The 27501-nt window shown below is 44.5% G+C and overlaps 2 protein-coding genes across 5 annotated transcripts in view; both read right to left on the reverse strand.

The window, feature by feature from the left end:
- Positions 1-1645: 1645 nt before the first annotated feature.
- PSPN (persephin) lies at positions 1646-5509 on the reverse strand. The gene is made up of 2 exons (XM_061621652.1): positions 5348-5509; positions 1646-2044 (listed from the first exon to the last, which is right to left on the reverse strand). The coding sequence occupies exons 1-2, from the start codon at positions 5507-5509 to the stop codon at positions 1646-1648; spliced, it is 561 nt and encodes a 186-aa protein (XP_061477636.1).
- A 15733-nt stretch (positions 5510-21242) lies between these two features.
- The window catches only part of GTF2F1 (general transcription factor IIF subunit 1), a 30471-nt gene continuing 24212 nt past the window's right edge, over positions 21243-27501 (reverse strand). For all 4 annotated transcript variants that reach the window (XM_061613890.1, XM_061613891.1, XM_061613892.1 and 1 more), the window contains 4 exons: positions 27239-27312; positions 24816-24954; positions 24195-24327; positions 21243-22059 (listed from right to left, as the gene is read on the reverse strand). In XM_061613890.1, the coding sequence (XP_061469874.1) occupies positions 21855-22059; positions 24195-24327; positions 24816-24954; positions 27239-27312 (551 nt within the window). In that variant the 3' untranslated portion in view covers positions 21243-21854. The remainder of the gene's footprint in view (positions 22060-24194; positions 24328-24815; positions 24955-27238; positions 27313-27501) is intronic.

The following is a 27501-nucleotide window of genomic DNA, read 5'->3' on the forward strand; positions in this document are numbered from 1 at the left end:
GAGCAGAAATACTGGTTTTTAATATGTTTTTAAAGCTTTTAAAAAATGTTTTTAAAGATTAATATATTTTTAAAGATGTTTTGTTTGAATATATTTTAAAGACTGTTTTAAGATGTTTTAGAGTGTTGTATTTGCCACACTGGGCTCCTTCTGGGAGGAAGGGCGGGATAAAAATTTAATAAATAAAATAAAATAAATAAATATAATTGGAGGAACTTTCTACTGTGACCTGCAGCACTGGATATTTGTGAATAGCAGGCAATTGAAACATACAAATGGAAGACAAGAGGCAGGCTTAATCTTGACTGTGGAAAGAATTAGGGAGTGGGGAAAATAGATAGTGCTCACATAATTCCTTGAATTGAGGTGTGATTTCAAGGAGGGAGAATTTGGAAAAACACTTGGGCTGGATCATTTGTCTTTTACCACTTCAGACCATGGACCATCCCTTTAACTCCATCCTGCGACAACGGACCCACTTTTTATTTGTATACTGCATCTTCCTCCTCCTATGGCTGTTTTCCCATTTCGCTGTTGGGATGATTGAGAAGCACTTTGCAGTTTTTAGCAGTGCATGGCCGCGTACACACCACACATTTAATGCCCATGGCTTCTCCCAAATAATCCTGGGAACTGTAGTTTGTTAAGGGTGCTCAGAATTGTAGCTCTGTTGAGGGGTAAACTGTATCTACCAAGATCCTGGGGGAGAGGCCATGTGCTTTAAAGGTATGGTTTTAGAATGTAGGCTAGTTACCAGGGCTTGTTTCAGATTTTATATGTGCACAGGGCTTTGTACAACATAAGTACTGAATGAATAATTGCATTATTATATACTCCTTTTCTTATCTGGCATTGTGTGGGTAACTGTGCAACACTCTGTGTATCATTTGACTCGGGGCATCCAGTGAGGAAGAATCCAGTCCTTGCTACCATGAAGCCAGCATGGAATTTCTCTTTCTAATGAATGATGGTAACCAGAATTAGAGACTTTGTTATGTCATTGCTTTGTCTTTATTGTATACCAGTATGTACAAGTCAGTCAGTCATTCTTGATGCGTGTTTGAAACTAATACCCTCAGCCATCTAACAAGAGAAATTGGCATATAAATTAAAAAAAAAAAATGGGAAACTCCGATCAGACAAGGGGTTGCACAAAGGCCAGCCGTTCCTCCTATTTAGGGGAAGAAATAAATTAAATAACTTAGAAATAATCCATAAATATCTCAAATTGCTCAGCCCTCACAGTGCTGCCCCAACTGCTTGGGCCCAAATCAGAAAAAGGGATCAGTCAAACAAGCAGCATGTTTGTAAAGTGAAGTGGATCCAGGGAGAAATGGGGGACCGATAAATGATGTGTGACAGTCTTTGGAATAGTCCCCCCTTGCCTCTGTCTAGTTGGGAGTTGTTCTGTGGGGTTGCTTTGCACTTGAACTGGGGAGCTGCCGGCAGCCTTGGCAGCCCACGCTGGGACTTCTTGATTAGTTACAAATTAATACTCTTAAAAGCTCACATCAGAGACAAGAACTGGATTAGGATAATGTCAAGGTGGCCTCTTCTACGACTAGGGCTATGACCATGCTCTGCTGTTGCCCTACCAGTCCCTGCATTCATTTCCCCCTCCCCTTGGCCCCTCCTCCCCTGCCCATCAGCCCACGCAGCTGCAGGCAGAGGCTGAGAGCTTCTCCACCTCATGCCACTGGTGGCCATCGTCCAGAAAGGCCACATCCTCGAAGTGTGTGGGGCGGCAGCAAGGGTCACCCAAGGCCGGGATCTCGCTCCTCTGCAGCAGAATGGAGAGGGTCAGGTCGTGGTTGCTGCGGGCCTTGGGACAGCTCCCGCTGCAGTACTTGAACAGGATGGTCTCTTCAGAGTTGTAGCCTAAGCCCAGGTCCTTGATGCGAACCAGCAGGCTTTGCAGGCGGCACTCTCGCTCCTCTGTCCTCTCCCACGTGCGCCGCTTTGGGCGGCTCATAGCTGGACCAGGGAATGGTCTGGATGGGATGTTCTGGAGCCCTGCAGTGCTCAGAGATGCTCCTTTGGAGATCTGTGTTTCTGAAACAATAAGAGGAAGAAATGGCATGGAGCACTCACACTTTCCTATATGAAACCTCCAATTGGGCCAGGAAGGGATTGGAGGAGCCATTAGTGGGCTGGTGCCCTAAAGAGAATTAGAGGCTGACACCTGTGGCCAGGGCACTTAGTGAGAGGCATTAGGCAAAGAGCAGAAAGAGAAATTAGCTTTGCCTGGAATCTGTTTAGCCGTTACTTGGTTAGATTAGGGTCATCAGAATAATCTTATTTGGCTAGAGGAATAGAGCCAGAGAGCAATGGATTTTCTGCCATAGGCATTAAAATAAATAGTACGTTTTCCCCTCTGCCCACTTGATAATTAACCTTGTGCACAATGGACTGGGGGAAGTTTTACCTCGCCCCAGGGAAGCTAAAGAGAAAGGAATTGGGGAGGAGGGATCATACTACCTGGAACTACAAGGACCATGAGAGAGAGACTTAAGCTTGCACTTCCCATCAGCTATTGAGGGGCAAGGGACACATGATGTGTAATTTGTGTGTAATTTAAAAGCTTCCAAACTTGGAAAGGCAGGCGGAGGGAAGGTCATCTGTTAGGGATGCTGCAGTTTCGTTCTACATTGCAGAGCCAGCATTGAGTGGAGGGTTGGACTAGATTAGGGATGGGGAACCTATGGTTCCCTCCCTGTTCCTCGACTACAACTCCCATTGCCTCTAATCATTGGCTATAGTTGGCTGGGACTGATGGGAGTTCGAGTCCAGCAGAGAGAGACAGATTCCACACCCATGAGCTACATGATTTCCAAGGTCCCTCCAAATCTATAACTCTGTGGAACTGGCTAAGGGTACCAGCACCAGGGGGAGGAAATGTTTTCTCCATGACATTTGCCTCATTTAATCACCATGGCTAGCACTTTCACCGAGGAATATACAGGTACCTTTCTTTCCCTCCTCAGCAGGGCTACTAGCAAGATACAAGGGTGAGGAGTTTGATCAGGAAAATGGTGCTGAAGGAAAGGATGAAGCCCTTCCCTCCCCTAGCACTACTATCCCAAGCCAGTCATACTCCTCTCTCCCTCACCCCACCCCATACCCAACTCTTACATTTCAAAAAAGGTGGTGGGGTCATGAATCTCCAGTCTCACTGTAGCTTCCCACATCCCCATACACTTAAAGCATATCCAATGCACATTTAAATTCTTTGCATTACAAAGAATTCTGGGAAGTGGCTTTCCCTTCACAAAGCTATAAATTTCCAGCATCCTTAACAAATTAGAGATCCCATGAATCTTGGGGGGGAGTTGTACTTTAAACGTGTGTTGGATGTGCTTTAAATGTGGATCTGCCAGGCAGGTAGGGGCATCTGGATGAAGGGGACCTGAGCCCTCCTGCTCCCAGGGCTTGCCATCTTGCAGTCCTTCTCCCCAAGTGCTTTCCTCTCGCTGGGATAACTTCCAGTGCATAGGCCCCATCTGGGAGTAAAATGCCTAGAGAGAGGGGGGCTATGGGGGGTGAACTATGAGCAGAGGGGAAGGTTCAGTGCCCTTGATCCACACACCCCTGTGCCTTTAAAAAATACACATGCCCATCTTTCTATTCCAGTCTTTGCCAGTCTGGTGCCCTCCAAGTGTTTGGCAAAGGCTGTTCTACATAACTGGGCCGTTTCTGTGTTGAAAGACCCATGGGACGTCTGCCATCATCTCTGACCCTCGCTCACTGTGCTGCATCAGCGCTATACTAGTCAAAAAGCTTCATCACTGGCATATTTTCACACAATACAAATAGTGGTAAGGTATGCAATTGTCCAGGTTTTTTATTCTGCATGTGCAATGGATTTGGCTATTCACTGCTGGGAACATTTTGAGCTGTGAATAACTGACACAGAGAATACAAAGTGAGCATTAATGAGGGGGTCAGGAGAAGCTCCTTTTTTAATCCGTGTAGACACTTCTGGCACCTGTCTAGGGTGTCTCCATCCCAAAGCACTGTATGTCTGCTGTGTTGCCAAACACTGGTTTAATTTTTTTTTTAAAAAAAAACAATCCTCTTCCATCTCACAAGCACATACAACAGAAGGCCTGTCTACACTCAAAACATAACAATGTTATATCCAGCTGTCCCCCCCCTCCGCTACTAACTACTCCTTTTGCCTTAAGCTGTAAAGCAGGGGTGGGGAACCTGTGTGGTCTTCCCGATGTTGTTGGACTCCAGTTCCCATCACCTTTAGCCAGCCAGCCAGCCAGCCAGCATGGCCAATGGTCAGAAATGATGGGCATTGTAGTTCAGCAACATCTGGAGGGCTGGATTAGTTTTCCATCCTTGCTATAAGATCAAGAAGCAGATTTCAAAGGAAAACTGCAGTGCTCTTAGTGTAAAGGAAAACCATGTCTTAATAATGGCATAAGTTTCTTTAAACACCTCTCATAAATAAATATTTAGTCCTTTTTTATCCTGTCCTATTCCCAAGGGCAGCACACATTATGTGTGTCTGTGTGCACACTTGTTCCCACCATTTTATCCTCATACGAACCTAGCAAAGTCTGCGAGAGAGTGAGCAGCTGAAGGTGAGCTTCATGGATTGACTAGTAATATGAAGTCCATCCCTCCAGGTCTAACACTGCCGCTGTTACCAGTAGAGGCTCCTTGGACAGCACCTTGAAAGTTCATGGGATTCACTGCCCCACTGACATTGGAGCCATCAGCTTCCACTGGTTACACACGTCTGGCTTTCCTGGGAGTGAACCTAAACATTGCTCTAAACATGGGCTTCCTTACAGTTCTGGGCTTAGCTAGACTAGGCCCTGTTAATGCTCCACCAAGCTTTCCTTCCTCCTCTAACTGAGCCAGTCTGTTCACAATCATTTGGTGGCCTTCATGACATTTACATTTCTGGAGCACTGTTTAAGGTCAACCTCAAATACTTGTGCTGCTCCCAAACAGTTTGCTTGCACACCTTGAAGAGGTATGGCAAAGAATCTCTGCAAATGGTACAGAGAATGCTGGATGTATGTGATCCAAGAGCTGCACCTCCAAGCACACTGTAAGGGATCCTGGGGACACGCCATGGCTTTTGCACTGCTTTGTTAGTTGCTCCCAAACTCTTGTTGCCCAATGTAGCTGTTTGTGCCTGCAGACTCCTGTGAGACTCGGGGCCACACCAGGAATTTGCAGAACAGCAGAGATTTGAACCCAGGTTGCTTAATCCCAGGATAGTACCTTAGCTAGTTCTAGCCCGCCAACTGCAGTAACAGTCCTTCCACCATCACCAAACCCCAGGCATGGCTGCATTTCTTGGGAGTACAATTCAGCGGAAGCCTACAAATTTGCAAGCAGTTGTCATACCTAGCAGTGTCCTTGGCACATCTCTGATCCCAGTCCCCGACATCTGCATCATTAGACTCTTGCCTTCAGTGGGCTGGGAAGGAACTATTTGGATCGCTAGGACGAGAGAAAGGCTGCAGAGAAGCTGAGGTGCCCCCATCTCTTCCCCAGTTAGCAGGGCCAGGTTGTATAGGGAAGATGCCTCCTTTCCCCTCATTTATATCTTCTTTGGAGTAGTGGGTGGGAGGGGGAAATAGCGTGTACACCGGCTGGAAGGAGAAGTGTTAACCCTTATGACTATTACAGATCACGCAAGTGGGGCTTCCTGCATGATGGGCTTAAAGGCTCAATTGACAAAAGTGCTCATAAATTAAAAGTAGTGTTGATGAGATCCTTATGCAGGATGCAGTCTCTCCCCTCAGCCAATTAGCCTTTCCTCTAGAACTCTCTGGGAACCCTCCTAGCTAGGGTGGGGATGAGGTGGGCCAGGGAAGAGAACTGCTCTAACCACACCTGGAGGTGGCAGGATTCCAGTCCATCTCTTTGCTACAGACCAGGCCAGGCCAGCTACACAAGTAACCCCCATAAGTCACTTGGAGCAGCACTATTTTAGGGGGTACCAATGCAAAAAAAGCAGGATCTTTTGCAGCGTTGCACCTTTCAGGACATAGCACTTGCAGCAAACTGAACCTCTCACCCAGTGTCCTCTGCCCAAGGCATTTTTCTGGTGGCAGTGAAATGTCTCGGGCGAGCCTTTCAGTGGAAGTTGGAACCACTGGGCTTTGTTTCGATGGTTGCCTTTGTCTCCCAATGCGAAACAGTTAAAGCTGTAAGAGAGTCTAGAATCCTTGAATGGAAATTCCTGGAGTTGATTATGCCCAGACCGTGCTGTGGCGGAGTCGGTAACAGCGGAAGCAGTAGGGGGTGAGAAAGAAGGGCAATCCCATAAATTACGGGTTCATGGAACATGCTGAACTGGCTGGCTTGGCCCTGGCTTCAGAGAAAACACCAGCCTGCAGCTGTCCGACAGGATGCCCAGAAAGGGGAACTCCCTTACTCCACACTGATGGATGGTGAGAGGATCGAGCCAGACCTCCCTCTTGAGAGAGTGGGAAGGTGGCACTGATGCTACCGCTCTTCAAACACTGCTGTGTGGGACAGAGAAGGGAGCCATGGGAGGGAGCAAAGTGCAGCTACTGTCCAATCTGCCATTCAACCTGTTTCTGAACTAGAGCACATGACACACACATTCTCTGTCCTCCACTTTGAAGTGACCCTTCAAGGCAGTTGAACCACCCAGGCTGGGCCCTGGAAGACAAATGCTGGGACTGGGCCCCACTGCACACCATTCCAGTGCACCTGCACACCTCTGCAGCCTTACTACTTAATGGTACTTTATTTCACCCACAGGAATATTCATAAAGAACAGTTTTGCTCTTTTTAAAGATAGCAGTACAGCAAAAACTATGGGCTCTGTATTTCAAGCCACATGTAGGGCCAACCAATTAGCCACCCTCCTAAGTGCTTGTCTCCCCTTTCTGTGGTTTAATTATAGGGGAGTATCCCAAGTTGGATAGCGCCCAATGATGTCCTCCCACTGGCTTGCTTCTGCACTCCCTCCAATAAAGCTGATGAGAGCGTTGTTCCTCAACGTGAGGGATGTGGAGTGGGATGCTCCTCACCATCCAAGTTCACTGCCTGCGTGCAACAAAATGTGAGGGGAACTGTATTGAGGCTGATGGTTCCTGTGTCATGAACACAGGGAAATGACAGGCAGGTTCCCAACTCAATTAAGGCACTTTCAAGACCATTAGAACATTTTTTAAAAAATTACCTTGATATCCCATCATTGGTCCGAAGTGCTTGGGATGGTTATCCTTCCACACAGAAAGTTCAGGGACCAGTGGGCAGACATCCAGTCCAGTTTAGGAACTGACAGTGATGCTATAGGTCAGATGCTGCAGGGGTAACTCAGTGAGACCAAAGAGGGCAGGCAGGCAGGGCTGCATGACCTTTTCAGCTTGATGCTGCCTTGACCTGGAACACCCCAGAAGTTGTTTCAAGAGCAACCTATCACTGCATGTGACTTTCATTGGTCATTTATCATTGGCCAGCGGTGGCTACTGCTGCTGCTGTAGTTTCAAAAAGACACACAAGATTTGCTATAAATACAAAGAATGTATAAATTGGTGGGCTGAGAATACCGAAACTGGGTCTGCACCATGATGCTACACATTTGTGTGCACTTGTAACACAGCCTCGAGTGCTGTGGATAGCAAAGGCCATGGATAGCAATGGAGGAGGTAACCTTGCAGGTTTGCCCTTTCTCCTACAGAAATGAAAGAGCACGGATATTTATTTGTTTATTAAATTTATATCCTGTCCTTCCTCCCAGAAGGGGTCCAGGGCAGCAAATCATCCATTCATGAGGAAGGACCTTAACGGTATGGAAAAGATGGCTCTTCTTTTCTTACCATTTGCTCCATTTCTTTCACATCCACTATTTTATTTTTCTGACAAATTTAAGCAATATAAAGGATGGAAGGAAAAGCTTTTTTCCACACAGGTGATTTTTTTTTAAAAAATGCACTTCCATTACTAGGCTCACATCACAGAAAAATTAGGGAATCTGAAATACAATTGGTTATAAATCCACCAAATCTTACATTTTATTCAAACCCCAATGGTTCACAAAGAAGTTACTAGACATCTCACTAAATTTGAAAAGTTTCTTCTTCTATCCTCCTTTACAGACAAGGGTGTAATCTCAGCCATTTACAAAATCCTACCGCGTTCACAAATGGGTGACCTGGACACATTGAGACATAGTTGGGTGTCTGATTTAGGAGCAGATAGAGACCCTGCCAAATAGAATAGTCTATGAACTTCAGGTCCATTTAAATCTGTATCTGCTAGAGAGTATGGGAACAAACTTTAAAAACTGTATGCAGGTGGTACCTGGCTCCTTTCATCCTTAGTTGTATGTACTCTTCAGTCCCACCTACCTGCTGGAGACAATGTGGAGAGTTGGGTACAGAAGCCAGTTTAAGGACAGGCCAACAGATTGCACTTGACCCAGAAACAGCACTGCGTTCAATCTTTGATGGAGAAGGTGCGTCTTTACATCATAAAGAGCTATTAACTTTTGTTTTTACTGCTAGTAGGCTTACTATTGCTAAATTTTGGAAAACTGTATGTTTGATTATTGGTAGCAACAGCTTTAATCTCTAGCTCTGATGGGGAAATTGACGACACAACAAAATGCACTGTTACACTGTTACTCAGAAAGAGAAATTTGAGAGGTTTTGGTATTGTTTTATTGCATCTACAATTTAAAAAAGGGCACAACTATGAACCTTCCTCTACACATAGTTCACTTGGGAAGTCAGTTCTGGGATAGTAAGAAACTGGAACGTTCCTTCGACAAATGGGATCGAAGAACAAGAAGAGAGGCTAGATATCCCATTGTAACTGGACTCTGCGCTGCTGAGCTGAGATGCTGTTGTTGATGATGTTCTGTAATTTTCTGTTGATGCCTTTTTGGTTTTGAAAAAAAAAATTGAATAAATAAATTATACAGCCACAAGAGTGGCTGTATACTATAACCAGCATGGATTTTTCACATTCCACAATGTTAAATTGAAAATACCCTCCATGCCATTCTGATGCTTCCCATAAGCTCATTTCAAAACAAAGCCTAAATTTATAGTCCTGAACTCAGAAATGCTTGCTTAACAACCCTGTAAATTTTCATGGCGATACACAAAACAGTCAGAGAGAACTCAGATTTCAAAGTCTAAAAAGAGAGAAGAAAACCCCAGAGCCCTTTTGGACTTTTTTCTGTCAGAGTTCTCATAATCGAATCAGCCATGTTCACAGAGTACCTGTAATCCTATTACTGACCTTGCCCCATTCTCTGACCTTCATCTTCTGCAGTTTAAAAGTTAAAAAAAATGCCTGGCTGATTTTTAATTAATTTAAGAAATTTTGCATTGAACTGAATGATAGTGTTGGGCATGCTGTCAATGTTCCAAAAGCCAGACTCACAGCTGCTGGGCCACACCCAACACCAGACTTTGATTTCACTTGAGACAGTCATGGCTTCCCTCAGAGAATCCTGGGAAGTGTAGTTTATGAAGGGTGCTTCACTCCTGTTCCTCTGACAGAGCTCCAGTGGCCAGAGTGGTTAACAGTCAGCTGCTCTGAAGCTCAGTGAGGGGAACAGGGCATCTCCTAGCAACTCTCAGCATCCTTCACTAACTACACTTTGCAGGATTATTTGAGAGAAGCCATGACTGTCCAAAGTGAAATAAAGGCCTGGTGTGGATGTGGCCAGGGACAGCTTTGGTTTAAATTTGGGTGGGAGGCTACGTGTGCCTGCTGTAGAATGAAAAGGTGGGGGAAACGCTGAAAAGCAATGATACTGTTCACAATGTTTTCCTTTTGGAAAGGAAAAGGTTTTCCCCTCTGCCCAGTGCCCACCCAACCAATCTCCTCCCCTCCTCTCCCCTGGTCAGTGTTGGACTACAACCTGGGAGACCAGGGTTCGAAGCCCCACAAAGCCATGAAGCTGACTGGGTGACCTTGGGCCAGTCACTGCCTCTCAGCCTCAGAGGAAGGCAATGGTAAAACCACCTCTGAATACCGTTTACCATGAAAACCCTATTCATGGGGTCAATGTCAGTCAGGATTGACTTGAAGGCAGTCCATTTCCATTTTCAAACATGATTGCACAGAAATAAATCCCACTGAACTCAAAAAGTATGCAAATTATCAAACCCACCCTCCCTTCTCCTCCCTATCCCCTCCCTCTTGCCCCTTCCCACCCCCTTCTTTTGCCCCTCCCTCTCCATCCCCTTCCAATCCCCCCCTTCCCCTTCCCCCTCCCTCTCCCCTTCCCCTCCTCCCTCTCCCTTTCCTCCTCCCCATGGCCAGTTTTACCTATCTTGAGCATGATTGCACGGGAATAAATACCATTGAACTCTATAAGCATGCAAATGATCAAACCTGCCCTCCCCACCCCCTTCCTTTGCCCCCTCCAATCTGCTCCTTCCCCTCCCCCTCCTCAATACACATGCAAATGATCAGACTTGCCTTTTCCCTCCTTCTCCTCTCCTCTCCCTTCCTCCTTCCCTGCCCACTCCAGCCTTCCTTCCCTCCCCCCTGTCAGTTTTACCTATCCTAAGCATGATTGCATGGGAGTATTTTTATTATTGTTATTATTATTATTATTATTATTTGTTACATTTATATACCACCCCATAGCCGAAGCTCTCTGGGTGGTTTACAACAATTAAAAACACTAAAAACAAATATACAAATTTAAAAAACACATTTTTAAAAAGCAATTTAAAAATAAATGCCTGGGAGAAGAGGAAAAGTGCTGAAAAGATAACAGTGTTGGCATCCACTGAACTCAATAACCATGCAAATGATCAAACTTGCACTCCCTCTCCTGCCTGATCCCATCCCCCTTCTCCCCTCTGCCTTTCCTCCCCTCCTCCTCCCCCTTCCCCATCCCCTGTGGTCAGTTTCACCTATCCTAAGCATGATTGCAGGAGAGTAAATCCCACTGAACTCAATAAGCATGCAAATGATCAGACTTGTCTTTCCCCTCTTTCCTCTCTCCTCTCCCTTCCTCCCCTCCCCCCTTCCTTTTTCCTCCTCCCCTGCCCACTTCAGCCCTCCCCCCCATCAGTTTCACCTATCCTAAGCATGACTGCAGGGGAGTAAATCCCGCTGAACTCAATAAGCAAGAAATGATCAATCCATTCTCAGCAAACTTGCACAGGATACCATTTCTTTCCTCCCAGATTAAAAAGCAGAGAAATTCACTAATAAGCAAAAAAAACCCCTTGAGGTTTAAGAATGTACCTATAGCCCACAGATATTTCTATCAAACTTTTAAAAGCAGGGAAATTGGGCAGCTATAGTGAATGCACTGGGGGAGCAGGAGACCTGACCTCCTCTCTGAGTCCAATCCACTTCCTGTGTAGCTTGGAATAATTTGGTAACATGCCTCTGAGCATATGGTGAGTGGTGGCAACACCTGCAATCAGCCCAAATAATAGAAAGAAGACATGTGCTGTTCTGATCTTGTTTTAGCAGGGAGGAAGCAACATTATTAAGACAGTTGATATAGTTCAGATGGTCACTGAAACAGCTAGAGTCATTCCTGAAGTAGTAAGATATTGTGATCAGCCTGATTTTAAGATTACAGAAACAATCTGCAGTTTCAGATTCAATGCACCCAAAATAGAAATAGAACATAATCTCCAATTTGAAACACAAAAGGCTGTCTTCACCATCATATGACATTGACCAATAAAAAGGCTTTGAAATTAATAAAAATAAATTTGACACAGATTTGTAGGATGAATAATGAGGGAAATAAAATTTTCTATTTTAGATTCTCTGTAGAAACATTAGTAACACAGAAAAGAAGCAAAGTAAGAAGAACACCAATATGCAAAATTATAATTCTCCATCTTTGGAGATGGCAGATGTTGCCACCACTCACCATATGCTCAGAGGCACATGTTATCAAATTATTCCAAGCTACGCAGCAAGTGGATTGGACTGTGAAAGACCAACTCAAATGGTGTTTGCATTTTGACCCATTTTTAGGGCAGTACAATATCTCAGAGAGGAGATCAGGTCTCCTGCTCCCCTGGTGCATTCACTATAGCTGCCCAATTTCCCTGCTTTTTAAGGTTTGATAGAAATATCTGTGGGCTATAGGCACATTCTTACACCACAAGGTTTTTTGCCTATCGGTGAATATATATTTAGTGAATATATATTTAAAACACACACACACACACACACGCACACACACGAGAGCAATGGCTCCAAAAACCTTATGCATTTTGTGCTGTTGGGCTATTGTAGAACTCTGGATCAGCTGCCTCCATGTATGCTAACATTCTTGGAATGCCGAGGGAAAGGTCAACAAAGGGGGAAGAGGAATTTGGGGCAGGCAAGCCGTCGTCGTCTGGCTGACGGCTTAGCTCTGTGGTGTATGGAACATCTTCTTGAGCCTCGGCAAGGCTGGGAGGACTTGCATGTGGCATGACAGATCTGATAAATCACCATTAAGCTGACACAAGAGGGATCTCCACTGTCTGTGCTTGGTCTCCCAGCACATTCCTTCCACTTGGCATAGGGAATACCACAACAGGGCCTGATGGAGGCTTAGCAGGAATGGAAAGAGTCTAGAGGATAATGAGGAGGGGAGTAACAGGTCAAGGGAAGCAAGGATGATCAGTCGTTAGGAATTGTGCGGGTGAGCAGAAAAGAGGACACCTCATTTCTATCCCCACTATAAAAAGTGATGGAGAACTTGTGGCCCACCAGATGTTGCTAGACTAGAACTCCCATCATTCCTGACTCTTGGCCATGTTGCCTGGAGCTGATGGGAATTTGAATCCAACATCATCTGGAGGGTCACACAGGTACCTCATCCCTGGTGAATAGGGCCTCAACTTAATTGAGGCAAGGAGTGTTTAGTTCTGCTTCTGGATGTGTGATGGGAATGGGACACAACAGGTTGTTCAACAGTTTTCAAACTATGTTCCAGGGAACCCTGAACATCATCAGAGTTTTATTGAACTTTCCTCTATTAGAAGATCATGACCAGTAATGGTAGGCAAAACATATTTCAGGGAAGGTTATCTATGCCTGAAGATACCTTGCCTGCCACAATTGACCTTCTCTGCAGTATACAGCAATGGGATGGTGCTGTATGTGAATGTTTGCACAGGACCATGGGTGAGGCCCAACAATCCTTGCCAGTACCTTGTATGAAGTCAACATACATCCTAGAACATGATCCAGATTATTCCCTGTAATATTAAAGGGTTCCTCAACAGATAATGCAGAAAAGGCTCCTTTAGAATAGAAGGTTTAAAGACAGTTTCAGAGTTTGTCATCTTACCAGGCCTGGACAATAGTGTAGTGACAAATTCAAACGTACAGGGTCTCTTCATGATCATCATGCCATGTTCCCTCACAGCCATGCTCACTCACTCACTCTCCATTATCATCTCCACACTCCTCAGTACTTCCCATGTGCAACTTCTCCCACAACAACAGGTGTCCCTTGGAGCCAATTAGCATGAAAGAGGAATATGTTAGCTACTGATAAGAGTCTTGTCAGTGGCTGATCCATCTCCTTTCACTCTGATTGGCTCCAATCAGCAGGAAAGGACAAGAAAGCATGTTAGAAGACTCATCTCAATGGCCAAAACTCTCCCCTTTCATCCTGATTGGCTCATAAGATGCTGGAGCCATAAGGACCCTGTTCCAAAAAAAAGTAAAGGGTCTAAGACATCCTGAGACCCTGGACCACTACACTCCGGGGCCTAGGTGGAGAATGGGCTTCAGTACGCCTGTCACAAGTTAATTTAAAACTAGCTTGTTCCACTGGGCAGACTATGGCTTTAACCTCTAGGAAGAAAGTGGGTCTGTGAAGACACAGTAGGGAGGAACTGGTAGAAATATTTTCAAGGAGTCATGGCAAGTGAAGAGAGGCCTACTAACAGACTAGCTTTCTCAAAGGTGTTTCCCAGAAAATAAACATTTACTTCTTCTCACCCAACAAGGTTTAACCTCCCCTTCTTCTCTGGATTTGCCATTTAATTCATGAATTCAGTTCAGGGATGAGAAACATCTGCCCCTTCAGATATTGTTGGACTCCAACTACCATAATCCCTGACCATTGGTCATACCAGTAGGGGCTGATGGACGTTAGAATCCAACATTCTGCCTACCCTAATTTAGAGCCACACAACTTAGAGGCCATGCTTTTAGGACCATCCAAAAGGCACACAGAACACTTCTAGGTAGCAGCACCCAATGTTCTTTGCCTACCTGCACGTCTCAAGGTGAAGATTGTGTGGGGTGAGGCAAGACTATGCATTGTTGGGCACACTGCTTGAAGGCAAGAGTGGAGCTGCTGGAGCAGTCCTTTACCATGGGTGAGATAAAATTCAGTTTTAGGCGAGATGTGGCCCACAGGCTGGGAATTTCCCCCCCCCGCCCTAAAGGATCACACCAATAGACTGTGATTGTTCCTTAATTCAGCTTTGTCACTGGAGGACCAAGTGACATCTGTGACACACAGTGCCTCTTAGAGCTGCAGCTGGTGCACCAGCGGTGACCTTTCTTGGACAGAGACAGAATGGCTGCTACAGCGATCCATGCTGTTGTAATTTCCAGAGCTGATGAATGTGATGCATCATCTGTGGGGCTGCCTTTGGAAATGAAAACTGCAGTTAGTTCAGAATAGACTGTACAAATTACTATTTTTATTTATTTAGTTATCTATACTTTTCCTCCAAGGAGTTCAAGGTTGCATACATTGTTCTCTTCCTTCCCATTTTATCCTCACACCAACCCTGTAAGATAGGTCAGGCTGAGAGACTGTGACTGACCCAGGGTCACTCACTGAACTTCATGGCTGAGCATGGATTTGAACAGTGGGGTCCCAGCTCCTAGTCCAACTCTGTAACCGTTACACCACACTGTTCATGGGACAATCCCTAGGGAACACATCATGCCAGTTCTGAGGGGCAGCTAACCTGAAGGGTTATAGTCTAAATCAAACTCAAATTGCTTATCTCTCTTCCTTATATTTAAGTGCTGCAGGCAAAGCTGAGTTTGTCTGATAGAAGCATGAGCCCTACATGTGGGTCAACTGAATTTAGTTTCAAAGAAAACATATATTTGCATGAAGACCCTGCATGTGCTTATTTTAGCACAGACACACGTGTTGGAGGTTCTCTGTCTTATAGCTTTGCAACATTCTGCAAAATAGATACACATGCAGTCTTCACGTACTACAATATTTATTTATTTATTACATTTGTATACCACCCCATAGCCGAAGCTCTCTGGGCGGTTTACAACAATTAAAAACATTAAAAACAAATATACAAATTTAAAAACACATTTTTAAAAAGCAATTTAAAAACACATGATAAAATGCCTGGAAGAAGAGCACAGTCTTGACCTGGCGCTGGAAATATAACAGTGTTGGTGACAGGTGCACCTCGTCAGGAAGATCATTCCATAATTTGGGGGTCACCACCGAGAAGGCCCTCTCCCTTGTTGCTTCCCTCCAAGCTTCCCTCGGAGTAGGCACCTGGAGGAGGGCCTTAGATGTTGAGCGTAGTGTACAGGTGGGTTCATGTCGGGAGAGGCGTTCCATCAGGTATTGTGGTCATAAGCTGTGTAAGGCTTTATAGGTTAAAACCAGCACCTTGAATCGAGCTCAGAAACATACAAGCAGCCAATGCAAGGGGGGCAGAATTGGTTTTATATGCATGTTCTTCCTCCCACAGAGTAAAACATTTGGTGTGATGTGGCCCTCTGTAGGCCCTCTGATGTCTTCAAACATCATTTTGAAAGGAAACCTCCTCACATCTACCACCTCATAGCCATCAGAAACAAGGAAGTACAACATGTACATCTATATATTCCACTGAAAATCTGCATGGCTATATTTTGTAGTAGAAAATTGGAGAAGGAAGTATTATTTATACACCTTACTGTGATGTCCAATTAAAGACTCATTTATGGGACTAGCTACAGAGACCCAGATTCCTTTTGACCAATGTTGTGTTACCTTGCTACTTGGCATTTAAATTGTCTTGGCATTCCAACAACACTGTGCCCAATTCAAAAAAGGAACCAGATTATCTAGATAAAGGATAGGAAAGTTGTGGGGCTCCAGCTGCTGTTGGACTTAAGCATGGCCAACAGTTAGGAACAATGGGAGTTGTAGGCCAGCAACCAGATTCTTTTCTATCCCTGGTCTAGACCCACAATGTATACAGTGGTGGCATTTTAGATTGAGTCCATGTAACTATTTGGGAATGTTTCCTTTGGAATGAAGGCTCTAGTCATGGGGAGGAATCCTACTGGAATGCTGTTTACTTGTAATAAGCTATGCAGTCATTGCTAGTATGGGCATCTTGGCAAGGTCTGAGAGGAATGTGCACCATCCACTCCACCTGCTTTGTGCTCTGCAAACTACTGAGGCACTATGGGAACTACTGTGCTTGCAAGCATAGTGACATACTGGCGGGCAGAGATGTAACCAAGACCTGAAGAGGTGTGCCTAGTCCCAAAGGGAGGCCTGTGCCTCTGTGCAGCTGTTATCTCCAGCATGTTATTTTTAGCCAGGACATCTAAAGGCCTGCTCTCTTTCCAATGGAGACCACAGTAGGTAGTGGCATGCAAGGAACAATTTGAGGAATGCTGGAGCTGCTCCAGGCTGGAGGATAGGGGATTTGTGGAGGATAAATCACAGCTGGGTTTTCCTTGATGCTCCTGAATTGATGATGGATGAGGAAAAGGTATTGGAAGGGTAAGAATCAGTGCCTGGAGGCTGGGGCACACTGGAGAGAACATTGAAAATGCAACAGCTGCTTATGCCAATGGAGGAGTCAAGTCCAGGTCTACAAAAATGTCCATTTTGGTTGTGAACTGGCTTTGCACAGAAAACAGGTGGTACCAATATTGAGTCATTTATGCAAACCAACCAACATGCAGGAACCAGAACACAAATTCCTGTAGCAATATCTGGGTCAGATTAGGCATAATTTTGGTGTAGGGCCAGGCTGGTTTTAGAGGTACAGAACTGTTCAGGAGTTCAAGAAAGGCACCATTTCAAAGGGGTAATACCTCCACCCTCCCCATTTAACCCAATTTGATTGTCCTCAGGAGCACCTGTATGCCTCTTGCCAAATAATTGGTTTCACAAATTATCATTATAAACTGTTAAATGGGCTTGTGTATTAGATATACATGCCAAAAGCACAAACCTCTGGCTTAAAAATGAGGTGCTTGCACATATCTGTATGACCTGTTATGACTGTATTACTATAGCTGTTATAAACCTATTAACATTTTCATACCAAATGCTGTTATGTATACCATTGGTGGGTTTCTTGCTGTTGTTTTTAGGGGATGGAAAACAGCATCCCAGAGCCCTGAACTTCTGGGTGGTGGCAAGGAGATGGGGTAGAAGACACAACTCAGTCAGGCAGAAGGAAAGACTGACATTTAATATGAATCTTGTCCATAGAGCACACTAAATCCAAAGGCCAAGGGATTTCATCAGAACCAGTGGTTCAGGTAGAAAAACATCATGGGCGCCAATAACACACAATACAGCAGCACTGTTCCCTGCATCCATCAGTAACCCTCAACTCAACTAGGTTGACCCACATTTAAAGTACAACCTCTCAGGCAGAGAGGTAAAGTAACCATGAGGAAAGCTAGTCACCAGAGATCTTTCCTTAAATCAGGAGGAGCAGAAGCCATGTTCCCTCAATGCCATGGCTCCCCCAATATCACTCCTGCAGAAAGAGACAGCATCTACTTGTCCAGTGCATGAAGGAGACAAGCAAAGCAAATCCTGGCTCATATGAAAGCTCTCTGAGATGACATCAGAAAATAGTTGGTAAAACAGTTCTCAAAACACAAACCAATTACGAAATATCCAAACACAGAAAGCAGCTTCAGATAAGAGATCCAGAACATCCGATTTTTATATATACATATCTTGTGTAAGATTTTGTTTTCAAATGAGCTTATGGAAAGCAGCAGAATGGCATGGGGGCATTTTCAATTTAATTTATTTATTTATTACATTTATATATTGCCCCATAGCTGAAGCTCTCTGGGCGGTTTACAGCAATTAAAAACATTAAAAACAAATATACAAATTTTAAAACACACAAACAAATTTAAAAACACAATTTAAATTTTTTAAAAACAATTAAAAATTTTTAAATTTAACATGGCGTAATGTGAACAATTCACGCTGGTTAGAGTATACAGCTACTCTTGAGGCTTTATATGTGAATCTCTTTCGGGAGCCCGGCATGGTAACCAAAGAGACCAGCTCTCACCGTCTTACTTTTACCAATTTTTGCTGCTTTGTTTGAAGAGCAAATAAACCACTACTGGAGACAGTGGATTCTGAAAGTCTGGGAGCTACTTCTGGATGCCCAGAAACTGCCATTCCAAAAGAAATGAACTACCAACCCAGTATGAGAAACTCTTTTTTTCACAGAGTGGTACCCATTAATAGCTTACCCTGAAATCCCATCAAAATATCAGTGCATAAGTTTGTATGTTTTGTGACTGTGAGTTGTTTACAGAGAGTATTGTATAATTTTTTGATGTATCAATAGCAGTAATAGGGAACCTGTGTGGCCTTCCAGATGTTATTGAACTCCAATTCCCATCAGTCCCCAGCCAGCGTGGTCAATGGTCAGGGATGGTCAATGGTCAGTTCAACATCCGGAGGGACACATCCTCCCCGTTTCTGTGTACAGAAATGTTGTTATTTTATTTATATTGGTTCTCTGAAAGTTTTGAATATAAAGTAAGTGTAAATAATAATTTTAAAAACTTGCTGGCATTTGCCCCCTTTGTTGGCCTTCAAAAGCCCTCAAGACCTTTTTAACTCAGACATTTATATCATTGTTTTTAACAGCTTTTAATTGCTATTTTAATGCTATTCTCAATGTTGTTTTGTCTACTATTTTTAATCTGATTGTTTTCCTTGCTGATGCTATTTCACGTGTTGTGTGCCACCCCGCTCTTCGAGCAGTGAGATTTCCAGGGGTCCTTGCGCTTGCCCAGGGTTTAGTTTCTGCAGGAAGAAGGTCAGTGGAGACTGCGGTGTCCTTATGAAATATGGTTTATTTATTTACACACATTCCAACCTGAGCTTAGGATGGAGGGTTCAAGGCATCAGCAGTCTAATATCCAGCTTTTCCATCTGTATTACAGGAGGCACCCCAAATGCCATGGTGCAGAGAGCCAGGCTTTCTGCCATCCTCTAGCACAGTGGGGAGGAGAACCTGGCTGGGAGTCCAGAATCTGAGTTCAAATCCCCACTCATGTTTCCTGGATGTAAAGGGCCAGCTAAAGATCACCCCCACAGTGAGTGCCACCTGTGCAGCCGTGGGCAAGCTGCATAGTCCCAAGGAGCCCAGTTGCCCCCCAGCTGGCAGTTGCGGACAAGGAAGGGGCTGGCTTGTGCAGCTGTGGCAAGCTGAGCAGGCTCTAGCGAGCTGGGGAGGACCAGCCTCAGAAGGCAATGGTGAACCCCCTCTGAATACCGCTTACCATGAAAACCCTATTCATAGGGTAGCCATAAGTCAGGAGCGACTTGAAGGCAGTCCATTTCCATTATTATTTGTAAACCACCTTGGGAGGATAAGTTATCCTGAAAGGCAGCTTTAAAAACCATAAAATCAAAGAGGTATTATTAGCCTTATAGCTTGCATCCTTCCTTTAATTTCATGTTCATCCCTTTATGTTCTTTGTCAGTGCTGTCTGATTTAAAGAAAGTAACTTTTTACAACTATGTTGCATGCAGACACCAGAGAGAGTAATGTGGGATAGTCAAATACATTAACCGCTAGAGATACCAGCATGGAGCCTGGCTTTCCTAGGCACTCACTCCTAGCTTATGCTAGAATAAAACTAGACTAATGAAAGGAACTGATTGGGTGGATTTTAGCATGAGGTTCAGCAATTGCACTGGACTACATGAGCACCTTGGGTTCCTGCATCCCTATAAGCCTGCTTTATGTGCTGACTTAATTTTGCTCAGGTTATTTTACTGAACATTTTTACCCTTCTCTCATTCAAGCTGTTTACAATATTGTGCATTTCTGCTGCCTGTGTTTTATGTCCTTCTGCTAGTGATGTACGTATCCTCTCAAATAACTTACTCCTTCTTCAAAGCTTGAACAGAATCCATGTCTGTTGTGGACTGAGGTGGGCAAAACAGCAGCTGCTGAAACAGACCAGATGTGTATATACACAAAAGTTTTGACTAGGGCTGCTGGTGCTCATGAATGGATTAAGAGAAAAGCAGAGGGAGTGGCGTGGCCACAGCTGTCAAGGTTACACATGTCCCTCCCCTTTCAGCCACTGAATGCTTTGGGTGAAATAATCTTCAAGTAGTGCTGGCATTTCCATAGAAGGCAATGGTGCTAGGAGAGTGAGGGGGCCATCACCCAGGAGTACTGTCATCCTTTCCTCTCCCAAGAAGTCACGAGACACACAGATAGACTTAAGATACTTAGCAGACAACACATAACATTTTAGCAAGTTAATCACAACATGCCAGGCATCCCAGAGATAGTGAGACAACTTGCTTGAATGAGAGTACATGATGATGCAAGGTCAGAAAAGTCAACAAGGCTGCGGAGGTACCAAAAGAGGAGTCCTCTTACCTTCGTGTATAACTTCTTGGGACAAGTATGACAAAACATACTAATGCAGTTGCTTTGCTGGGGTGAACCTGCAAAAGCAGTTGATACTCGTAATGCTAACTTTGGGTACATTGACAGTGTCAACTACTGGATAGCTGGTCTCTAAAAGGAGACAGACATACAAAGAGGACAGAGGTTGCTAAAGACATAGTCAAGAGGAGATCCTGCTTTTACACATAGAGTCAAAATGGGTATAAAGGTATGCAGGAGAGATGGAGATGAGGCCTACTGATGTCAGGCTAGGATGCTTTTGAATAAACCTGCAAGAGCAATGCATTTCCACAGCCCCCTGTACACATGCATTTGTGCCCATTTTGACAATGCATAAAGGTAACACCCTCTTTGCAACCAAGTTAGTCACAGAATGGTAGTAAACTGCCCAAGGGACTCTGGCCAGCCTAGCAATGTAATAAATAATCACAGTGCAAGTGTTTTGCCTGACTGAGGAGGGGGAATAGTTTTTCCAGGGGCCCAAATCAACTTCAAACTCCTATTTTTGAATCCACTCACCCCTCTCCAAGACAAATCATGGAACAACGAAGTGTTGACAAAGCATGAACGTTAAGCACACACATGCAAATACTTCAATTTGCATAATTTATTCTCATTTATTGTCAAATGTGGAATTCCAAACTTTTTTTAAAAAAAATTTTTTTTTGCTGCAGACTGAAAACAGTTGCATGTGTCCAGCTAGAGGAAACCAGTCACAGCAGGGCATTCTGAGCAGTCTCTCTTTGTTTGCCAAAGCATACAGTTTTAGACTTTATACAAAAAAAATATTACATGGAAAAGTATTTGTGGACTAGTAATGCTTTCTCAGAGTCTCTGTGCTTTTGGGCGGGGGAGGCAAGGGGAGAAGAGAGGAATGGGTTGCAAACTTGCCTCTCTTTTAGTGTATGAGAAAACACAGGGGGGGAGGTGTAAAAAGAACCTGTTTATTCTAAAACTGGCAGCATTTCATTCATGGATTCCTCCGCATGGAAGGGAAAACTGTCCTCCACTCAGAGAGGTAATATCTTCAGTGCCCCTCAATAGGCTGCACCAATCTTCTGCCCCTTTCCCCAAGGGTATGAATGGCTACCCACACAGACCTAGGATCTAGCCACTCCAGCTACTGATTAAGTGCAAGGGGCTCAGAACTGCCCAGCAGGATGGTGGCTACCAATGGACAGTTTGTATCTGGCCCAGCTTCTGCCCTGCTCATTCCTTGAGGAAGAAATGCATCTTGTCATTGATGTTCTTGCGCTCAGGATTGAGGCGCTTAAGGATCTGGGCCAGCACATTGACCGTCTGCTCGCTGCTCAGCCCCGTTTTCTTGGTCTGGAATTTCTTTAGCAGATCCTTAGTGGTCATGGGCTTGCGGGTCAAGTAGCGCCGCACAGCATCCTCTGTCAGCTGCACATCGCTGCAAGGGAGGAAGGAGGTTAAGGGGCACATCCATGCAACAGCATTCAGTGCACTATGAAGAGGAGGATATTTTGCCATGGCTCTCATAATGAAAATTCAGTTACCCTCTCTGGTGTGAACAGCTGGGTATGGCAACTGCAGCACTTGGAAGCATAGACATACTTCTAAACCTTGCCCAAACCTACAAGCAGCAGTGCCCTAAGCTTTGCAGCACCCAGACCCTGAATTTGAATACTGCTTTAGAGAGAGTTTCAAAGCATTACACACATTATCTCAGAATTTCTTACATCAGCCCTTTTTTAACCTCATTAGCTTATTAATTAGGGCTAAATATTTAAGCATCTGACATAGTTAGATTTTCTGCCCTAATTGTGTGGCATGCAACTTTTTTGTTTTTATCACAATCATCCCTCTGGAGCAATGACTCTTTGGTAGAATAACCTTGCTATGGAGAAATAGGTAATTATGTGCCCGGGAAAACAGAGCCATGGATAGATGAGAGGGCTGGGTGCCCCAGTCAGTAGCATCACAGGTAAAGGGAGGCATGGCATTAGTGGCTGGCCTAGCCAGGTAAGAAGAAACCACAGACAGTTTGCTGTGGTCTTTTCTAGGCCATCCCTTGGTCAGCAAGTCCTGGATTGTCATGTCAACTCACCTTCCCATGTACTGAGTGTCAGGTCAGTTCATAACTAATAAATGTGATTTAATAGTAAATGAGGCAGCTGGCCTGGGGTGTTTCTGCGACCTAGAAACTCAGCTGTGTTTCCTTAGCTCATCAGTGAGCACCAGCCTAAGCTGAAGGGGCAGGGGGTGCCATCATTCACAGAAATTCCATCTCATGTCAGTTTGCTTAGGCCCTAGATGTGAGGGCTTGTGCCTGGTACTGGTCCAGAGAGACAGAACAGGGATCTTGCTGGTGTACTGCTCTGTGCCTGAGCTGGCCAAGGCTGCCTCAGAGGGTGGTGTTGGAGAAGCCTCAGGCATTGTACTTCGATATCCATGCTGAAGCAACCTTGGTGGGGCCAGATCAGGACTTCATGGCCACTATGATAATCACTGGGCTTGCCTCAGTACATCACAGAACCAACACAGGTTGGTTCACATCCTCAATTTGGTTTTTTCTTCCACAGAGTGGACTGGTAGTGGTTTAGTAATCAGGGAGTTAAATTAACTCCATTATCAGGTATTGAGGTTAAGGGCTGGTGAACGTCCCCCCCCCAGCAAGAGTGGGGCTTCATTAAGATGGTTTGCCCCTGGAGACTTATGGAACTTCATTCCTGAATGGTCTGGGGAAGTTTCCAGTTGATACTGCTGCTGTTCCTGTCAAAGTTGTGGTCTCATTGTCCAGCCAGTTGGTGGGGCCTCCTGGGCACTGACACTGGAATGGGCCTCTACTGTAACAGCATCCCAGCTGTAGAATTCTCCACCTTTGGATGCATGGTATGAGATAGATTTAACGGAATTCTGAAGCAGGTTGAAACATTTATGTTCTTTCAGGCATTCAGTGAATAAAATTTTAACTTATTCAAGTTTTTTACATCAGCAGAGATGATTATCCAATGATGTTGCATGAGTGACAGGGAGGAGTGGTTTGCTAAAAATAACCTCACAGACCATTTGGAAGGACTAGGCAGGCCCAATTAGGCCTGTGGCCTGGAGGTTCCTCAACCTTGTCTTAGGATGTGGTTGAACTGCTGCTATTGTCTGTGATGGTTTTTTAAAGTGGTGCATAATGTTAAGCTGTATTTTGTCATTTTTGTATGATGATATGACTCTGGAAACCACACTGTGATTCTTATGGAACAAAGGGCAGATTAAGAATTCTGTTAATAAATAAAATAAGGAATAAATAATATCCCCATATTGCAGATGGTGGTGAATGACAGAAATAGTGGCTTGCTGAAGGCAGCAACTAGCAAGTCTAGGGACTTAGGTGGGATATGAACTGAGGGATCAAGCCCTACAACTTGCATTCTTAGCAACTATACTACACTACATACACTATGTATCATCATAGTCAACTATAGATTACAGAGTCAATATAATTGCTTAAGTCATGGTAACAGCAGGGCTCAATCCACAGCAACAATCCTGTCCCTCAACAACAACAAGAACTGATCCTTGTACACTTACCCACTGCTGGGTGTTGACTTGCCTGACTGTGGTTGGGGAGTAGATTTTCCTGAGGTTGTGGTGGTCTGGGGCCCAGCATCCATTTTCAGCCTTTTTGCTGCAGGGAGCTCACTGGACCCTGCCTGTCGCTTTCCTGTTCCAGAAAAACAAAACCAGCCAGCCTCAGGACAACAATATCCAAGTGCCTTTCCCTCCATCCCTAGTGTCCAATCCAAGTCTGTTCTTCCCTGGCAAGTTAAAACCAAGAATACTGGTCCCCACACATGAATTAATGAATGAGAACGGCTGAAGAGAGAACAGACCCCTTGTTTATTTGTACATTTATTTATTTATTACTATTTTATTACTAGTGGTCAAATGGACTACAAAGAATGGGAGAGGAAACTGAAGGCCACAGAGAGGAGTGGAACAGGCATCTTTGCAGACTCACAGAGGAGCCTTGCCCATTGAACATGGGAGCAGTTTTGAAAATATGCAAATACATCTCTCCAACCATAAGGCCTAGAAACTGTCTTAAAGAAGAACAGCAGATATTTAAGGGAAATATACTAGTTACAGAATGCATCATGCTAACCAAGAGGTAAAGGTCAGAAGCTGTCGTATGCTCACACTCTGCTGTACCTTGTTCCAGTTTGTTCGCTGCAGCCCGTAGTGTGGATGAAGTGCTGCCTGCATCAGCTAAAGGTGTCCCTGGGCGGCTGTTCCCTTGCGAGCTGCTAGCTGAGCCCTTGCGCTCCTTCTTGGGAGGAGTTTTCTTTTTCTGTGATGGCAGGAGCATAGGCTCAGCTGGGGTCCACTTTTCCTCTCAAGCACTACTACTCTAGAGTAGGGATGGAGAACCTATAACCCTCAAGATGTTGCTGGATGCCAACTCCCATCATCCCTGATCACTGACCATGCTATCTGGGGCTGATGGGAATAGGAGCCCAACGTCATCTTGAGAACTGCATGTGTTCCATCCCTGAGTTAAGAGATATGCAAACAGGAGCTCTTTTTACTTGTGTTGAAGTGCCCATTGAGCATGAGGAACAGCAGCACAGGATTGGACTACCAGGCCTGAAATATAGCCAGCACTGAGAAGAAAACTATAGATGTGATGAGTGAAGGAAGGAGAGGCAGAATTATCAAGCCTGGGTCATGAAACCAGTAAGCCTAACTTTGGTTTGTAAATTGCCATTCACCAGGGAATATCCAGACAACTAGGCAAGGGAATTTGCTCACCCTTTAGGGTCTTAAAAGGGCAACACATAAATGTATCAGGCAGGCAGATTAGTAAAGTGTTTCATAGGGTAGAAACTTCTGCAGACTAATTTGCAAGGCTGTACTAATGATAGTGTTAGAAACCAGGAAAACAATACTAGAGGTATAAAGATTAGGAAACAAGTGAATGGGACACCACCTACCAGTCAAGAGAGAACAAACTTGCACATTCACCATAAGGGGTTATACACAACATAGACATATTTGTTCAATTTAGGTTGCCAATAGATTGTGCTAACACAGAAGCAATAACAATACTCAGAACTACAGAGGTGTCCTATACTACGTACACAAAAAATAATGGAATTATTCATTGGCCCAGTTCACATGCAAAGGTTAAGCCATAATAATCAGAAACAAGCTAGAGGTTGTACCTGTACTCAAGTCCTACTCAGAGTAGACCCACTGGAATTAATGAACCTAAGTTAGCCATGCCCATTAATTTCAATGGATTCACTCTGATTAGGACTAATATTGGATACAACCTTATGGCTTCTTGTGAAAAAGGAGTGTGCACCAGCTCAAATTGCACCTGTCCTGTTTCTCCCTTTCCAGATTTGGGAAAGAAACCACATAGCAGCTGGCTCAGTGACACTTGCATTCCATCTCTTGTGGTTTGCTTCTCTGCAAACATATTATAAGCTGTAACCCAAGAACAACTCTTGGCTCCAGTTCGTGGCTTCTTTTGAGAGAAACCAGCCACGAGAACTAGTTTGCTCTTAATACTAACCTAGCTGTACCACTTTCCCGGCTCTGGAAAGCAAAGAGAGAGGTGAGCTCAGCTGAGCAACATGTACAGACTGTTCGTTCATAGTAAGCCATAGTTTGTTTCTGACTATGGCTTATGTGCAAACTAGGCCACTGATTTTTACATTCCTTCTTTGTCTTTTAACTCCAACTGAACTCTCAGAAATTGGGATAGGATCCAGGAGAGGTTGGTAGACCGTGGCCAGGAACTGGGACTTACTGGCAGGCACCCCAAAAATGGGGAGAGTGGTGATCTCTCCATGTACCCAACCCTCCTTCAGTCCATAAAGCCTTTCCTAGAAGTCCCATCAACTTTAAAATATCAAAACATTTTTATCCATGGCACTGAGGCCTAGGTAAACACCTAAGAACAAAAATACTAGAGGTGGAATTAATGCACACCCTGCTATAATACAGGTTGTGTAACTTGTAGCATAAATATGTCCAAACCAAAGGAAAAAATCTTAATGGCTCGGTGCATATTAAAGCTTCCATTGAGGGGTCTCTATAAAGCGAGATGACCCCTGCCAAACAAACGCTTCTGATGCTGTACTGGAACAAGATGGACAGTATTTTAATCCAGCTCTATGCCCCCATTTTATCAGTGAAGGCAGCAGATTGTATCACATAACACACCTTGAGAGACAGGCCTAGCCTACTCATGGAACAGGGAAATGACAGAATCTTAAGGTGGTAGAGAAGACTGGACCAGTTCAGGTGGAAGCTGGGAGGCAGAGAGGAATGTAATTTTTTAAAAAAATGCTCCCTTGCATTAAAAAAAAAGAAAGATTCCTGCAAGTAACTCCTCACCCCGACCAGAATACATAGCACATCAAGGAAAAACTCCTTACTGTGATCATTCTCTGCTTACAGGAAGTTAATACAAGAGGACATTAAAAAATGATTCTCCTACTGCTGCTATTAGTGTCAGTCCAATTCTATTACATGTGAAGACCAGGCTGAGCTGAAAATGACAGTTGCTCTCCACACACGAGCCAAACCCATGGAATTCACCCCCCTACTGCATCTGGGATTACCGTCATGAAGAGTGCTGAAGATGCTTCACTGTCAATGTCACTATCCTCAGATGTCTCAGACTCATCACTGGTGTCTGTAAAGCAGAGCAAATCAAAATCAATCTGGGGTTTGCTGCCTTCATGGCAGACTTAGAAACAAACCACTCACAGGCAGCATCCTGACCACCAGCCACCTGGGCTCTAGGATGTCAGGCTGCTGCTTAATCACCAGAGCTCTCTCAGGGAATCCCTCACAGCTGCTGTAGGGTTGTTCAGGCCAAAAG

The sequence above is a fragment of the Rhineura floridana genome, chromosome 3 (genome assembly GCF_030035675.1).
Source record: "Rhineura floridana isolate rRhiFlo1 chromosome 3, rRhiFlo1.hap2, whole genome shotgun sequence".
Lineage (NCBI taxonomy): Eukaryota > Metazoa > Chordata > Lepidosauria > Squamata > Rhineuridae > Rhineura > Rhineura floridana.

Excerpts from the sequence above, each read along its gene's own strand:
- PSPN (XM_061621652.1), bottom strand. The coding sequence starts at position 5,509 with ATGGGGGCACCTCAGCTTCTCTGCAGCCTTTCTCTCGTCCTAGCGATC. Across the intron at positions 2,045-5,347 it reads TGACAACTGCTTGCAAATTT|ATCTCCAAAGGAGCATCTCT; the intron begins GTAGGCTTCCGC and ends TCAGAAACACAG.